General features: G+C 43.6%; 1 protein-coding gene across 10 annotated transcripts in view; it reads right to left on the bottom strand.

Annotated features, from left to right (window-relative positions):
• Window positions 1–4,677: 4,677 nt before the first annotated feature.
• Window positions 4,678–17,832, bottom strand: part of TMEM218 (transmembrane protein 218) — a 30,111-nt gene continuing 16,956 nt past the window's right edge. For 3 of the 10 annotated variants that reach the window (XM_077112548.1, XM_077112554.1, XM_077112555.1), the window contains exons 2-6: window positions 15,046–15,156; window positions 13,886–13,965; window positions 13,404–13,517; window positions 12,425–12,527; window positions 4,678–8,267 (exon numbers count right to left, since the gene is read on the bottom strand). In XM_077112548.1, the coding sequence (XP_076968663.1) occupies window positions 8,133–8,267; window positions 12,425–12,527; window positions 13,404–13,513 (348 nt within the window). In that variant the 5' untranslated portion in view covers window positions 13,514–13,517; window positions 13,886–13,965; window positions 15,046–15,156 and the 3' untranslated portion in view covers window positions 4,678–8,132. The remainder of the gene's footprint in view (window positions 8,268–12,424; window positions 12,528–13,403; window positions 13,518–13,885; window positions 13,966–15,045; window positions 15,157–17,832) is intronic. The other 7 variants (XM_077112553.1, XM_077112546.1, XM_077112552.1 and 4 more) reach the window with 3 other exon arrangements.

The following is a 17,832-nucleotide window of genomic DNA, read 5'->3' as shown; positions in this document are numbered from 1 at the left end:
GCTGAATGAAAGGCCAGTGGTTACTGAGTGCTCAGTATGCCAGTCTGCTCTAGGATGGAAGGAAAAGGACCTGGGCCCTGAGCCAGGAGCTGGGGTGGCAGGACTTGAGAGCAATGAGAGGACTGCCTGGTTCTAGTAGCAGTCCCCTGGGCTACTCATTTTTCCTTATCTACTTTGAAAGTATTTCCCTTTTCACCCTGAACCTGGATTGCTACTTTCCAACCTGGCTCTTAGCATTTCCCTTTGACCCATAAGCCTGTCCATCAGCACCACAGATTTCCTTTTTGTCATCTGTGATTGTGCTTGTCTTTGGGAGGGCTTGGCATGACAGCCATGAGTGGGGCTCATGGGCTGCTGAGAGTGTTGTACCAGAACAACCCTGGGCTTGTTAACAATTGGCATTTCCAGAAAGGATGCTGATGACATTGATGGAAATCTAACCGGGAGCTTAGAGCCCCATACAGGCTACAGCCATTGCATTACCTGGGACACCTTGCGGGCCAGGGTATTAGCTGGAGACAAGTCCCTCAAGGTTGGACACACTCTGAGAGTAACAAATAGGCAAGTCACGTATTGCCTGGTCCTCACTTGGGCTCTGAAAGCAAGAGCCAACGAGGGACTTCTGGGGCCTCAGAGCCCATGGGGGTAGAAGCATTATGTTCAGCTCTCCTGAATGCTCTCAGGATCAGAAAGGTTTATCTGATGCCATCCAACTTGGATGGCGGGACCAACTTGGGAGAAGCTGTTACTCATTTGTACCACTAGATGGTGAGATAATCCCGTGGCAGAGCCCCGTGGGAGCCTGTGGTCCTACCTGCTTCCCAGAAGAGAGACGGGAGAGGCTTCTTTACTCACCTCCTTTCTGCTGCAGACAGAGGCCAGGGGAGGAGGAATGGACTCCCGTTTCTCCTTCACCTCGTTCAAGGTCTTCTCTTCCCCAGCTTCCCCACTAACTGGCTCTCAGCCTGTTTCCTCACCTGGAAAAGGGTAAGAACCTGACCTACCTCAGAGGATTGGTGTGAAAGGAGGCAACTAAGGATTAAAGCCATTCTCTGCTTTTGAGGAGCTTATTGAGTTAGGAGCATAAAACAGGAATATGAAAGTGTTTAAAAACAGTACGAGAAAAAAAAAATCCATAGAGAGAGGATTCCAGGAGCAAAGGGAGGAATAAACATGAAAGGCTTAAGAAGGGATAATCAGTAGGACTCAGTTGGTAGTTTGATAAGGCAGTGAGAAGGGGAAAAGGGAGGTTAAAATGAACATGACTCCGGCCCCTGCTATCAGGCATTAGTGTCTAGAAAGTAAACACGACACATCAGCTCATACCAGCAGAGAAGTGCGGCCCCTGAGATGGGAGAAGGCAGTGTGGGAGCTGAGCCTGACCTTAGAAATGAGGACTTGGACTGACTGGTGGTGGGACTTTGGGAGAGATACTAAAGGTTGAGGAACCCTAGGTCTGAGATCCACCCTTTTGCACTTATCTTCCAGGTTCTCTGCCCCACCTCAGCCGTGAGCACTGGCTGCTCACAAGGGGCCTGGCACCTGCTTTCTCTCTGGGCTTCAGCACTCACACGGGGCTAATGCAGGAACATTACGTTAATTAGTTATTCATTTAATTTAACTTCACATTTGGTCTCAATTAAGCCTAAAGTGTTCCTCCTTATAGATGCTACAATAGCACTTGTAATTAAAAAGCAATAACTCTGCATTTCCCCTTTAGAGACCCACTGGGAGTCTGGGCTAGTGGGAGGGGGGTAGAAAAGAAGCAATGAAAAGAAAGGGAAAGAAGCTTTTGATAGATCTCAGCACTACGAGGTTACCACTCAGACTGAAGTAGTGGGAAGGAAAACCTTAACATAACTTGGGTGGTGAGGTGAGGTGGGAAGAGTTGTTGCTGGGGCCCTGAGAATTGGAGAGTGGTGCTGGAGATGAAGGGCAGACCTTGTACAGAGCAGTGGGGCTAGGGAGAGGATGGAAGATGGGGGATGGAAGGAGGCCACTCTTAGAGATAGAAGAATGGAGTCATATATTCTGTGGTAGGCAGAATAATAACTGCCCAAAGATGTCCATGTCCATGTCCTTAATTCCCAGAACCTAGGAATATGTTACCTTCCCTGGCAAAAGGACCTTGCAGCTGTGATTAAGGAGTTTGAGATGAGGAGATTATCCTGCATTTTCAGGGTCGGCCCAATATCATTATAAACTTCCTTATAAAGGAGGAGTATCAGAGTCAGACAGAGATTTGAAGATTCTCCACTGTGGGCTTTGAAGATTCCATGAGCCAAGGAATGTGGGCAGCCTCTAGCTGGAAAAGGCAAGGAAATGAATACTCTTCTAAAGTCTCCTGTGCTAGTTTAAAACTATTATGTACCCTAGAGAAGCCATGTCCTTCAATCCTCATTCAATATTGCTGGGTGATTATTTCCATGGAGATGTGACCCACCCAATTATGGTGGTAACTTTTGATTAGATGGTTTCCATGGAGAGAAACCCCATTCAAGGTGGGGTTCTTACTGGAGCTCTTTAAGAGGGAACCATTTTGGAAAAAGCAAGAGAGCCACCAGAACTGAGAGAGCCAACACAATGGACAGAGCCCCGGGGAAAAACTGTTGAAGAAACCTTATGAAATGAGGAGAGAAAGCTAGCAGACGTCACTGTGTGCTCTCACAGCTGAGAGAGAAACCCTGAGCTTCATAGGCCCTTTCTTTGGAGTTAAGGTATCTTTCACTTAATGCCTTAATTTGGACATTTTCATGGCCTTACAACTATAAACTTGCAACTTAAAAAATTCCCCTTTTAAAAGCTGTTCCATTTCTGTTATATAGCATTCTGGCAGCTTTTGCAAACTAAAACACCTCCCAAATCTTACTTTTAGCCCCATGAAAACCATTTCAGATTTCTGATATCCAGAATTTTAAGAAAATAAATGTATGTTGTTCTAAGCCACTAAATTTGTGGTAATTTGTTATAGCAGTTATAGGAAATGTGTATTCCCATTGTTAAAATGGGGCATGGTCAATTTGAAGACAGGAAAATAATTTGGAAAAATGAACCCCGTCTTAGTTTCCCAGCTGTTGCAACAATACTGCACAACTACTGGCCTAAACAACAAGAATTTATTAGCTCACGGTTTTGAGGGCAGAAGGCTTGCTTCATCCCAGGTGGGCAGCCTCCTGATACAAGCTTGATGCAATCCTTGAGGTTCACTGGCTTGAATCCGTTTCACGTCACGTGGTGAAATCCTCTTTTCTCTTCTAGGTTCCTTCACTTCTGGCTTCTGGCTCCTCCTCCCCCTGGCCTTCTTTTTATAAGGCCTTCAGTGATCTGATTAGGACCCACCCTTATTTGTTTGAGCTACACCTTAATTAAAAATAACATCTTTTAGCGATCCTATTTCCAGTAGGTTCACACCCACAGCAATGCAGACCAAGAATTTATCTAAATTGGGGTACATGATTCAATTCACCACAACCCCCCAAAATTAAAGAAGTGGAGGGTATGGCCTCCTTCCATTTAAATATAGCATGAGTGCCATACCTGCCAGTGACCACTCCAGTGAACTCTGAGAGCAGGGCCTGGGCTAAATGCACATCCTTTACAATACCCAACATGGTATGATGAAAACCAAAAACAAGGAACTTTCTCATTCTGTCTGTGGTGTTAGGCCCTGATTTAGATCTCTCTTGTTATTTCTGACGTCCCAGGAAACTGAGACAAGAGGATGTGTGTTGGAGTGGAGATGACATGGAAATAATATTTTCCATGAGTAAACAGCATCCTACTCTCTTAATTCCAATGATCTGCTAAATACAGGAATGAAGGAAACAAAAAAACATTCTTTGCTTGTGGCTTTGATTCTTCTATTGCTACCTCTGAAAATCAACCCAAGTATTAAACATTCCAGGTGCTGTGTTTGTCTACCTTGGAAACATCACCTAGCTGCTCAGTTGTTTAGCATCTCTAAGCAAGGGTTGGGAAGCCAAAACCCATCAAAGCAGAGATCTGCCTAAGACACAGCGTTGATCACTGAAATTGTCTCTAAAAGGGCCTGAATGTTTTTTTAACTAGTTTGCCCCAGGCTCTCACCCAACCCTGCGAATCCTGGGTTTGCCATTAGACTCAGCTGTTTCTCCTGGTATTTCTATGAAGAGGATTTGCATTGCTTACCTTGTTCCTCCTTTGCCGTTGTTTTCATCTGATGGTGAGGCAGTGTCATACAATGAGCTTAGATTCTGGAGCCAAACTGCTTGACTCCAAATCCTGATGCTCTTTACCTTAGCTGAGTGACCTCAAGCAAGTTACCGCACTAGCCTATGTTGTGTTCCCCATCTGGGAAATGGGGATCCTAATAGTATTTCTTCATCGGGTTGCTCTGCAGGTTACATAAGTTAATACTTACGAAGCACTTATGTTTGATAAATACAATAAAAATTGTGACTTTAGCATGTGAAGAATATTTTCACATTCTGGAATGGAACTAGAGATTAAAGATCGAATTCTATAACTGTAAGATTCCTTCCAACCCTGAGTTTTTTATGCTCCTAAGAGGATAATGAATACTTCTCCAAATTTACTCCTATTTTCCATCTGGAAATTTGCTCCTAAGTAACAAAAGTCAAATACTTAAGAGGTTTAAGCTAAGAGGTTAGAATAAAATGTTTGTTATTTGTAAATAAATATTCTTTAGAATTATTTAATGAAAGTTTTACCTTTCTTGGAAATGGGTTAGGGAAATGGCAGTACAAATAGCTAAGACATAGTATTAACCAATGTAAAAATAAGGAATTGTTTAAAAGCCAAAATGCTTTTTAAACTAATGAGAAATGAGCTGTCAGGAATCCTGATGTCAAGTTTTGGCCCTACTACTAACTAGCTGTGAAACTTTTTAAGTCTCTTCACCTCTATGCTTTCTTTCTCATCTGTAAAATAATTGCAGCAAGTTTCTTCACACATTGAACACAGGAGAAAATAAAACAAAAATGCTTCAACTGCAACAGCAAGGAATTGTTCTTGCAGTTATTCTTATGTCTTAAAGAGCAGAACAAGAAACGGATTACTTTAAGGTAAAGATATCTAAGAGTAATTAAAGATGGACAGCCTGGACACCTAAGAGCCTAGTTCTCCAACTGGTTTACACCACCAAGAATAATTCTTTATACCCAAGAGGCAAACAGTAAATGCTGAAGGAATGGCAACATGTATTGCATGCATGAGCAAAGGGCTATGCCTTCCCTGGTCCAGAGCATGGCTATAATAATTCTGGTGCAGTTGTAGTCTAAATATCTGATAGCAGGCATCAATAAAGAATGCTAATTTTACTTCCATTTTTATAAATAAGAAACGTTTCTCAAGAAATTTCTCAAAAATCTCCTAGTGTGGGGCTGGTGTAGGTAAACAGGCTATATTTTGCTGACTTGAAAAAATTCTAGAACATAACCCTCAGTGCCAACTAACTTAACCCAACAGATCTCGCTGTTGCAGTGGCAGAGTGGTGTGCTGCTAATTTAGTTTTTATCAGATATGATTTTAAAAGGCAATGATATAATCTGGTTTCTTATAGAGAAGCCCAGACTCCCTCTCGCTCTCCACCTTATAAGCCACAGAGACCACCACCGTCTCATTTGCCACGAAGTCTGTTCTGAGTATGGAACAGTATAGCTCACCTTCTCCAATGCCACTGATGAAAGACTGGTTCGTGGGAGCCTGAGAAGACTTCTCTTTATATATTGCACGACTCCTGAATTCTACCTCAAGGAAGGTCCTTAGCATAAGAGGTGCCATATTATAGCCTGGTTAAAGGGATGCACCATGCAGAACTCTTGGCGAAATCCAATTTGTCTATTTTTTCTTTTTTTTGGCATGGGCAAGCTCCAGGAATTGAACCTGGGTCTCTGACATGGCAAGCGAGAATTCTGCCACTGTGCCACCATTGCACCGCCTAGTGAAATTCAATTTGTTCCCTCCTGACATTCCACTTCTTAGCTTAATCCTGTGTTGTTCTTTTCCCAGGACTGGATGTGACTGCTTTGAGGATGCAGGTAGAAAGTAATTTATCATTTGTTTCCCCACAGCTGGCATTAAAGACCCAGGATCTATAGGCAACAGGCTGAGCTGAAATATACTTTGCACAAAGTTGATTGTTTTTTGTTTATTTTTTTTTTTGTCTAAAGCCCAGCCCTTAACACGTAAGCCTGTCCTTTACATCTGTCTAAGAAACATTAATTAGCAGTGGCTTTTGGGAATTAATTTAAAGTTCTCAATTTTAATATACTTTTCTCCATGTATTTACCTAAAACCTCATAGCTGTTACTCATCAGTCTAACAGTAAGATACCTTTTGGGGGAGAATAAAAAAGATGGATTCATGATCAGCAATCTACAAGACTTTTCTTAGATTTGCTTTATCAGCCAGAAGTCTCCCAGGAGAAGATGAAAAATGGCAGCCTGTGCTTGTGGGGCATCTGTGTCCCACAGGGGCTGGCTCAGCATTTTGGCACAGAGACTCCTGAATACCTAAGAAGCCTCAGCACAAGAGTCCAAAGAGCAGCACAACAGCACATAGCGCCACCACCCCACCAACCCCCAGTTTGTTCCACTTCCCTCAATGTTTCAGTGTTCTCCTCTCTTTCCTTTAATCTGCTTGGAAGGCTATTTCTTTCTTTTCTTCCCTATGGGTCCTGGGCCAGATTAAGAAACTGTTTCCTTGGAAGCTCTCTTTGCTAAAGCCTTATATGCAAATTTTTTCCAAACTGAGTAAGATGCAGTTCAAGGGTAGGGATAGCTAGACTTGCCCTTACCAGCCAGCTCATGACTCAATTCTCTATTCTGGGGTGGAGGCTGGGTAACCTCTACACTGACAGTAGGAGCCAAACAGGAAGTTAAGGAGAAGTCACACTTAATCTTCCTCCAGGTCAAGGTTCTAAAATGCTTCTCGTTTCTTCTCAGCTCTGGGGGATGGGGCTTTGGAGTCTGCTAAGCCCGGGCTTGCACTCTGGCTATTATGTGAAATGTGGGCAAGTTAATTTTCCTCTTTCAGCCTCATTTTTTTCTACCTTAAAATGGGGATGATGACAAATAGATTGTGGGAAAAAATTAAACTTCAAAGTAACTAGTGTGCTATTGGGATATCTCATGCACTCAGTTGATATTCTCCTTCCCAATTTGTTTTCTGGTTCAATTTTAAGCCAGGAGACTCTTCTTCAAATAGCTCTAGGGAGTCAGGATGAGGCTTAGAAAACCCCTCCCTTTAATGACTTGGCTCACTTGGTCTGGGATCTCAAACAGGTATAAAGTTATATCTAATCCTTACACTCTACATTCCAAATCGGCTTTGGAGAAAGGGCTATAAAGATGAAAAGAAACAATAATAACCCCAAATAGTACTGTAAGAATTGATTACAGTAATGGGGTCAGAGGCTACCAAACCCCAGAAGAAAAAGAACTCAGCCAACTACATAGTAGCAAGACAACCAGCATTTCCATACCCTTTGTCTAATCCCCAAGCAAACTTAAAATATCGAAATACTGGATTCAGAAAGCTATGGCCAAGAGTTTGGAGTGAAAGTCAGCCCTTCGATGCCTTTGTCTCTGTCTTGTTTTGGATTGCTTTATTAGAGTAGAGGAAAGTGAACCCATTGCCTTTATAGAGTTATTGAGTGATCAATAACCAAGGTCTAGGTAAGTCTTCCACTAGAACTTTTGAATGCCTTTCCTTTCCAAATGATCCCCAATCTTGTAGCTAGGAATTTTACATATTCTCAAAAAGCATCACATTCTACTGCCTATTTGACATCAGAAGCCAAAGTGCAACTTTTCCCCAAAATCCTGGTACACCCTGATTAAAAATCTACTGTGAGCAGTTCCCTGATTCCTTTCAAAACAGATGGGAAATATGAGGTACAGAAACTAAGAAGATAGCAACATCCCTCTTAAGCTGGTAGAATCTATCCCTGTGGGGACAATTTTGCAACCCTGTTTTTGGAACTCATGACTCGAGGGACTTATCTTAGAGATGAATGGATATTCCTGATTGTAAGGCATGGAGAAACTGTTAAAATAAAGTTCTGAATAGTGCCCTGTTCTGCTCATCAAAATCAAGGAGGGGAGAACAGGGTCTTGGTTTTTTCAGAGTGATCAGTATGACCGCAGTGGTTTGGCATAGACTGGCTCCAGGATATGATGAATCAGAACCAAGAAGAGGCTTCCAATAAAGACAGCACTGAGGAAAGTCAGTAGGACATAGCGGCCAATGAAAAAGGCATCCACGATCTGGAGAAAGAAAACATAAAGAACAAAATTACTATTATTTCGGCACCCTGCTTGTGCTAATCTGAAATCTGTGATGAAGGAACCAAGTTTATTCATATTTGTAACTTCCAGTAACACCCTGCCTAGGGGATCCTCTGTAAATGGATTAGAAAGGACCTTTTTCTCAATTCTCTGAGCAGGAGGTACAAGGTAAAGGAAGGACCAATGAGGTACAATGAACACACGGCTCAATTTAGGAGGTTCATAAACACTTTGAAGTCTCCAGATAAGTTCTTTTATATTGTGAAATCAGTTGTCACAAAGAGTTCAGGAGAGACTTTCTTAGTCCTGGAAAGGCCCAGTTTTGTTCTTGTTGTTACTGTCGTTAACTTTTTATTATGGAGAATCTTGTATATATAAAAATACAGTAGTATAATTAAACCCCCACATATCTAAGACCAAGTCCTAACAATCATTGACCCATTGCTAATTAAGGAGAAATGTTTACAAAATTAAAAGGTGATTCTTTGAAGCTTTCCTCAGAAGAGTTCTGAACTCTAACATTCATTATCGAGCATTCCAAGGGTTCAGAGGAATGGCCATTTACCTGAAATACTAAAACACTGAGAGGGTGTGTGACTTGCCCCAAATCACAGTTGGCTCCCTGGCAACCAGTCAGACCTGAGGCCACAGTGCTGTTGGTTTTTGTTGACAAAAACTTATCACTGGTCTTGGTTCTACCTAACTTCTCTATTATACAGAGCTGGAGCTCCACTCTGACCAGATCTAAATGGTGGAGTTTAAATGTGGGCAGGAAAAAGCAATTTAATCTTCAGCCCTAATGAAGCAGCAAAATACAAGCCAAGTGACTGGTAACTTCACAGCTTCCAGAAGCTTTGAAAACCTCATACCTCTAAGTGAATCCAAAACACCAGAAAGGTGATTGTGGTAGACCGAATAATGCCCTCCCCTCCAAAACAAAGATGACCAGGTCCTAAACCCTATAGCGTGGGAACAGGTGAGATTACATGGCAAAGAGGAATTAAGATGCTATATTGTTGGCTTTGAAGATGGAGGAAGGAGGCCACAAGCCAAGGAATGTGGTGCCCTCTAGAAGCTGGAAAGGACAAGGAAACTGATTCCCCTTTTAGAGCCTCCAGGAAGGAACGCAGCCCTGCCAACCCTTTAATTTTAATCTAGTGAAGCTGCTCTTGGACTTCCAACCTCCAGAACTATAAGATAAAAACTTTATGTGACTTTAAACCACTATATGCATGGAATTTGTATTAATAGCAATAGAAAATGAAAACACTCAGTACCTGTCAAATCCCAGCCCTGGTATAATCACTGAGATCCAAAGACACCAAGCAGAAAGGGACTGAGATACCCCATCTGCTCCAGAGATTACCCCAGCATTCAATTTACAACATAGGTCAGCTTGATAAAACAGCTTTAACATAAGTTTAACCTTCACTCCAGTACTGGACAAGTCTCTAGTGGGCTACATGTTTGCTCACTGGACATGTTTCCCTTTTTAATTAGTCAATTAGCAGGCCTTGGTTGCAGAAGGTCCAGGTCATGTATTATTGATGTCTTGTTTAGCCTGGTTGCTGCAGGACCCAGTTCTCAAAATCTGAAAAGGAGAACTTCAATCCTGCCTGTCATGCTGACAAACATATTTTGTTCAAACCTCATTCTTCTCCCCTGGGTCTGAAACGACAGAGGAGAGAGGGACTGATTTCAAAATAGTTTGCTCTGTGCCCTCCTTCCAGTTCACATCTGCAGCAATACAGAAACAGGTCCCTACATCAGTCTCCCCATTTAAAAGACAGAGAAACTAGAGTGGAAATTTACTCCCTCGCTCACACAGATGGCACTTAAACTGTCAGAATAACAGCTGACAAAAAAAAAACTGGCATGTATAAAGATAATTCCTTAAATTTGTACATTACTTCCCTCGGCGTTTTCAAAACTAATTTCCTTCCTTTTGCCAGTCCTGGGTAGAGTTGTGTGTGTCAATTTTAGAACGTGCTACGATTTTGCATACTATTTTACAGTGTTGAAATGGCAACCCATGAGCTCTTTCAGGTCCCTGATATTCTATTGGATCCCCAAGAATGAAAGAAAATTCATAGTTTTGTAGGAATTTCTGCCTCCAAAGAGAAAAGACCCAAGTACTGACATCTCGTGAAAAATGCAGAAAGAAGACCAAGGTGAAAAATGCCATTTTACAAGGAAAGGAGACAAGAGGGGTTAAATGTCAGGTTGAGGTGTTTATGGAGACAAAGGACATTGCATTTTTTAACTTTAATTTGCATTTATTTTATGATGACTTTATTCTGGAGCCATAAGTTTTTGTTTCTTCTGGGATATCTTTTTCTTCTGTGCAACCTCCTCTTCTGGTTTAGGAACAATTTGTCATTTTTCAGTAAAGATCATCGCGATGTGGCAAGGCGAGCTCACGTATGGGTTGATCCCACCATGAGCTCTGTAAGTCCTGAGGCACATCTGGGGGGCTTTGTTCACCTGGATGTGCTTAATGACCAGAGAAGCTACATATAAACCTTTAAGCTCGGCATTGCTCTCTACATTTTTAATCACGTGCAACAAAAATTCAACTTTCTTTTTGGGCCACCGACCCTGCGTCCAGCCCCACCATTTGGCCTGGGCATGACTACCAACAACCCCACTGTAACAACGGAACGACACACATTGCTTCTGCAAAGTGACATCTTTCAGATACCTGGTGGCTTTTTTTTTTTTTTTTTTTTTTAAAGGGAAACATCCCCAAACATTATCTTGTTTTATTGTATTCTGTTTCTCCGTTTTTGTTACATGGGCTGGGGCCGGGAATCGAACCGAGGTCCTCCGGCATAGCAGGCAAGCACCCTGCCCGCTGAGCCACCGCGGCCCGCCCCCTGGTGGCTTTTTGAATATGCATCCCCTCGATGGTCTGAGCAGTTTCTCAGGTAATCTTAAAATGAACATGAAGATTTGAACCTCTTGATTTGCATGATTTTGTAGGTGAATAGCAAAGCATTATCAGAGATCACCTTGGGCTACTTACAGGAAGAGCAGACACTACATTTTAAGAAGTATACAGTAATTGTTATAAACTCAGGTTTTGAGGACCGACCTGGGTTTGAATATTTGTTGGCTCTTCCTATATATGTATGATCTGGGGCAAGTTACCTGTACCTCTTAAGCCTCAGTTTCCTCGCCTAGAAAAAATGAAGATAATAATTTGTACTTACTTCATACAACTTAAGGTTGCCCTGAGGTTTAAATGAGATTATGCAAACAACATGCATAGGACAGGACCGAGCATGTGGTTATCCCTGGAAAAATGTTAGCTATTATCATCATTACTATTTAAAAAATTAAAATGGGAAGTGAAGGAGAGAAGCTGCATGAAGGAAAAACAGGACACATGAAGTCAACAGCATTATCAGGGCCCTGGGGGTCTCAGATGAGCAGAGCATGGCAAGGACAGAACCTCAAATCAGGAATGACGTGTAAGGTCCCTGAGAACAACGATAAAAACCCGTTTAAAGAAGTAGGGCAGACGTGGGCCCAGGAATGGGAGCCAAGGGGACTCCTAGATGGCAGTTAGTATGAGTCCATCTATATTGACAACTTCTGCTTTCCACAGGAAATGTTCCTCTTGCTTCACTGCTCTTCTCTATGGAAATTGTTCTCTCTACATCAGGAGTAGAACGATTTAAACACAAGGAGATGGAAAAACATGTGGCCCACACCCTGAGCGCATGGCATCAGTTTCTGCATTATGTGTCTCTGAGACAAGGCTACCAGGAATGAGGGCACTTTCATTTCAGGGGCCAGGCCTCTTTCTGTTCCCAACTCACTTTCCCTTTCTCTCTCCCAAGCGAGTGAAATGCTCCTTCAACATGACGCAAGTTGGAGATGAGATCAGTTCAGGGAAATAACTGCCTGGTGTGTTATAGGGGAGACTCAGAATAAGATTCTTTTCTTAGACGAATGGGAAGAGGAATTTAAAACCCCCTCTGAGCTCTCCCCATTGCTGTTTTAATTTTACAATGCTTTTAAAGCATTTCAGCCAACTTGACATCAGGGAACACTGCAGAACAGGACAGAGGACTAGACCAAGAGAAAAGAGAGTTATAAATCAGGAGGCAAATCAAAACCAATAGTTTTACCTTAAATTCGACCTCTGGGGTTGGGGATTCACTGGCTCGGGGGAAAAGCAACAAAACTGATGTGATGATCAGAGCACCAAGGAATACAAAAATGACTGAGAACCTGGGGTCAAAAGACAAAAGGATTAATCACACTGTTTCCAGTTTCCAGTTGGTGAGCCCTGGAGGGCTCCTCCTTCAGGCCAGTATTCTCTGTTTTCGGCCTTTAACAATGCCCAGAGCTCTGCGGTCCACACTGCCCAGTGAACCGAGATGCCTCCCTTCATCCTCAAATCCCTTCTTCCTGGACAGGTACCAGCTGGATGAATTCCTGCTTAATACGGTAGCTTCAAATTTCTAAGAAAGGGCATTTTAATTTTTAATTTTTCCTTCTGCACAAAGTCACGAAAATGAAAAACCAAAGGGACCCTTCACCAACTCCACTTCTAGTTTGGTTTTTTTGAACCAGAATACTTTGGTAAATTATGTCGCTTTCTGCAATGTATTGACACTATCTGGCCAGAGTCCACCTCTATAGTCTTATTAAAGTCTGTTCATGGCCTAACGCTGCTCTGAAGTCAATGCCGCACAGACAGGGCGAGCCTGAGTTACTGGAAGTTTCTTTCATTTTCCCTGGACCAGGTCTACGGGCCTTAAAGATTGGGCCAAGCATCCACTCTGAATCTCAACAATTAAGAAACACACACAACCCTGAGAAATTCAAAAGGCAGCAAAAGCAGCTTCTTTCTTGTCCTCTCCTCTGTCCCTGCCATCTCCTCCACAGTGAGAAGTGAAAAATACCACTTTCCTTCCCCTCCTACCTCTGCTTCAGAGCATAAATAACACAGTTGGTGCTTACGATAAGAGGTTAAAATGCAACTCATTCAAACTGCCAGTAATTACACAAATGATCTTCTGAATTCTAAATGTTTAATGAGTGCCAGCGATTTCGAGTCTAATTGCCTTTACCCAGGCCCCCCGGCTGGAAAGACTGGCTTACCTCGCTACCCCAGGGGCTCTGGCCAATAGCACACACAGCAGCAGCACCGACACCCAGAGCAGGGCGAGGAGGAACACGCCGACTCCCACTCCCAGCACTGTGCCCTCCATCCTGCTGGGAAAGCAAGCATCAGCACTGCCGCCTGGGCTCCAGGGACTGCCTTCCTTCTGCTGTCCCCTGGTTTTACAAAGGTATTCCCCAAATACAGAAAGCCAGAACTCCTTCTGGGGACTTTTTGATGATTGGTGTTAGGAGGATTCAAGTCCCGGAGTCCCTTCATAGGAACGGGGAGCCTTTCTCTGGGGCTGGGTCCATGTGCATCATTTCACTTTTGGGATCTGAGTTCTAGTTTGCCTTCTTACCCCAACCCACAGGAGAAGGCTGGCCACTCCCTGCTAGAAGGCACGGGGACCTGGGATTTCTAGCACTCGAGTAGAAGATGACGCTCTCGGGTGAAGTCCATGGACTGGGCTTTGACTCACCAGGCAAGACACCAGTCACGAGAGAATTCCTACTGTGTTGTCGAGTTTTTATAAGCAAATGGAAGAAGATTCCTGCATCCCTGAAAAAGAATAGGAGTTAGCAGTCATCACTGTTTTTGAACATTTACTGTATGTTAAATACTTTACAAACCTAGCTCACTTGATCATGACTAAGATATTCCAGGGAAGATACTATCAGACCCATTTGTCAGAAGAGGTAAGGGAGGTTGGCTTGAGAAGGGGTAAGATCATCTGATGGCACCTCCCAGATTTTCCATTTCAGTCTCTGAGACAAGGCTTAAGCAAACAAATTCCTCCTGAGGTTGCTGGTTTTCTTTACCCTGATGGTTTAAATTAATAAAAATTAACAACTATGAAGACCCGGGTTTGATTCCCAGTACCTGCCTATCCCCCCCAAAAAAATTAAAAACTATGAGAAGTTCTGGTATAAAGATATTAGAAGTCCCCATCTATGAATTACTTTAAAAATACATTTATTCAACCAATGCTTATTGTAAAGCATTGTGCTACCAAGCTGGGGATCACAACAATAAATATGATTTCTCTTCTGACAGGAGCTTAAGGTCTATTAGGGAAAACTCTCATGCAAACAACTATCTCTTGTTACATTCTAAGTGGTTAAAAAGAAGAAAAACAAAATGCCGTGGGAATAGAGAGGCGTTGGTGGTACCTCTGGATGGGTATGTTGGGAAAGAATAAGTGTTAAGACGAGAGTAAAGGGAAGGGGTATGCAGAGACAGGAAGGGCAAGAGACAGGGCACGGCTGCCCCCAGCCTCTCCAAGCTACTGTGCCACATTCTCATCCCCCAGGTGTCATCTCAGTAAGGGTTATGCCATCTCTGGGCTTTTGTTCTTGCTGCTTCCACTGCCTGGAATTAACTCCCCTCCCCAAAATGGCCCCACGCTATGTGCATGGCGCCTCCCACTGTCCTTCCAATCTTGGCTTAAATGTCACCTCCTCAGGGATGTCTTCCCTGACTGTCCTATCTAAAGCAACCTCCTTGTTTCGGTTTGCTAAAGCTTCTGGAATGCAACATACTAGAAATGGATTGGCTTTTTCAAAGGAGATTTAATTACTTCACAAGTTTACAGTCCTAAGGCAATGAAAATGTCCGAATTAAGGCATCCAGAGAAGATACCTTGACTCTGAAGAAAGGCTGATTGTGTCTGGGGTTTTTCTGTCATATGGCGATTTCTGCTGTCCCACTCTCCTGGCTTCTAGTTCCAGCTTCTGATCCCAGTGGCTTTCTCTGTAAGTGGGCAGGTAGCAGAGAAGCTTAGCCTACCTATAGGTATGCCTAAGGGTCACCTCCAAAGGACCTGTTTTGTGGCTGAGATGTGCCCCCACCATCAAGCCCAACTCTGCATGTGAAACCATCACCCTTCCTCCTACATAGGACATGACATCCAGGGATGAAAGTCTCCCAAGCAGCATGGGAGATGACTCCCAGGGGTGAGCCTGACTCTGGCACCATGGGATCAACCATGCCATCCTGACCAAAAGGGGGGAAAGAAGTGTTTCGAGTGGCTGAGAAAGTTCAAATAGACTTGAGAGGCTACTCTGGAGGTCACTGTTACGCAAGCTTCAGTTAGACATTGCTACCTATCATAACTTGCCAAACCCCAACCAAAACCACCTCTGCTGATCCTAAAGAACACCAAGGGCATTATATAAGATTCTACAAAGTTTCCATGCACTAGGGTAACTTTCCAGAAACCTACAACCCACAAATGGGTCCTAAGATGCAGAGGAGCCAGCCTTTCCAGTACATCAACTAGTTCCATCCCTCTGTCCCATATTATTGACAGTCCTTTCTAACATGAAAATGTTAGAATGGGCAAATACCTCTAAAGAGTGGGAGAAAGATCAACGGTAATGGCAGAGTTATACAGAGAATGTAGGGTTTAACAACTGAGTATGAGTGCTGAATCATTATATTGGTATTTCTTTTAGGCTCTAGTACCTTAGAGCAGCTAGAAGTAAAAACCTAAAATTATGGAACTGTAACCCATACCAAACTCTGAAATCTGTTTTACAACTAATTGCTGCAATATAGTTTGAGAATTATTGCTTTTTTGTATATATGTTATTTTCTTCAAAAAAAGAAAAAAAAGAGGAGTGTAACACAGAAGACAGGATTTAATAAATGAGCATGACTGCTGAATCATTATATTGATATTTCTGTTGGTCTCCAGTGTCTTGGAGCAGAAGAAAAAAATGAAAAATTGTGGAACTGTAACGCACGCCAGACTTTAAAATCTGTTCTATAACTACTTGTTAAAATGTACTTGGACAGTTGCGGGAGCGGCGGAAGCTGGAAGCCCAGGAGTTGCAGGGGTCGCAGGGCAGGGGAAAACGCGGAGGTCTGCACCCACAGGAACGGATTAAAAGAACACGGCCTGACTTCCGGAGAAGATGGCGGCTTAGTAAGACGCGCGGGTCTTAGTTCCTCCTCCAGAACAGCTACTAGAGAAGTAGAAACGATACAGAACAGCTCCCAGAGCCACGACAGAGACCAAGAAGACAGCGTACCCCATTCTGGAACGGCTGACTGGCTGGGAGAACCCGCTCCGGTGAGATCGCCGAGGGGCGCGGGATTCCCCGGGCCGGGGTGGCAGGCGGCCAGAGTCCCTCCCTCCCTCCTTCCCAGGCCAGCTGGGAGAATTGGACAGGCGGTCCCCTCAAGCTGCGGCGGCTGGCACCCCCTCCACGCGCGGCCCCCCGGACCAGCTGGGAGAATTGGATTAGAGATCCCCAAGCCGCGGAGAACGGTGACCGGGGTTCCTTCCAAACACGTGGCTTCCCGGTCCGGTTGGGAACGGTGGATAGGCACTCCCCCAAGCTGCGGCGGCTGGCGCCCCGCGCCCCCCCGCCACACTTGGCGCCCTGGGCCGGCTGGGAAATTTGGACAGGCGCTCCCCCAACCACGGAGGCCGGCGACTCACCCCACGCGTGGATTCCCGGGCCGGCTGGGAGATTCAGATTGGCACGCCCCCAAGCCGCTTCGGCTGGCGACCCCTCCCTACAGCGAGAGTTTTCCAAAGTTAAAGGAGCCACAGCATCTTTTACTGGTGGGACCCGCAGACAGATGAGCGCCACGAGTGCCACCTACTGGGCAGGATAAGAAAAACAGAGCCCAGAGATTTCACAGAAAAATCTTTCAACCTGCGGGGTATTACACCCAGGGAAATCTGATTAAATGCCCAGATGCCAGCGGAAGATAATGAATCATGCTCAGAAAGTTGAAAATATGGCCCAGTCAAAGGAACAAACCAATAGTTCAAATGAGATACAGGAGCTGAGACAACTAATGCTGAATATACGAACAGAAATGGAAAAACTCTTCAAAAACCAAATCAATAAATTGAGGGAGGACATGAAGAAGACATAGGCTGAACAAAAAGAAGAAATAGAAAAACTGAAAAAACAAATCACAGAACTTATGGGAGTGAAGGACAAAGTAGAAAAGCTGGAAAAAACAATGGATACCTACAATGGTAGATTTAAAGAGACAGAAGCTAGAATTAGTGAATTGGAGGATGGAACATCTGAATTCCAAAAAGAAACTGAAACTATAGGGAAAAGAATGGAAAAATTTGAACAGGGGATCAGGGAACTGAATGACAATATGAAGCGCACAAATATACGTGTTGTGGGTGTCCCAGAAGGAGAAGAGAAGGGAAAAGGAGGAGAAAAACTAATGGAAGAAATTATCACTGAAAATTTCCCAACTCTTATGAAAGACCTAAAATTACAGATCCAAGAAGTGCAGCGCACCCCAAAGAGATTAGACACAAATAGGCGTTCTCCAAGACACTAGTTAGAATGTCAGAAGTCAAAGAGAAAGAGAGGATCTTGAAAGCAGCAAGAGAAAAACAATCCATCACATACAAGGGAAACCCAATAAGACTATGTGTAGATTTCT

The sequence above is a fragment of the Tamandua tetradactyla genome, chromosome 8 (assembly GCF_023851605.1).
Source record: "Tamandua tetradactyla isolate mTamTet1 chromosome 8, mTamTet1.pri, whole genome shotgun sequence".
Taxonomy (NCBI): Eukaryota; Metazoa; Chordata; class Mammalia; order Pilosa; family Myrmecophagidae; genus Tamandua; species Tamandua tetradactyla.
This window is presented reverse-complemented; position numbering and strand designations above follow the sequence as displayed.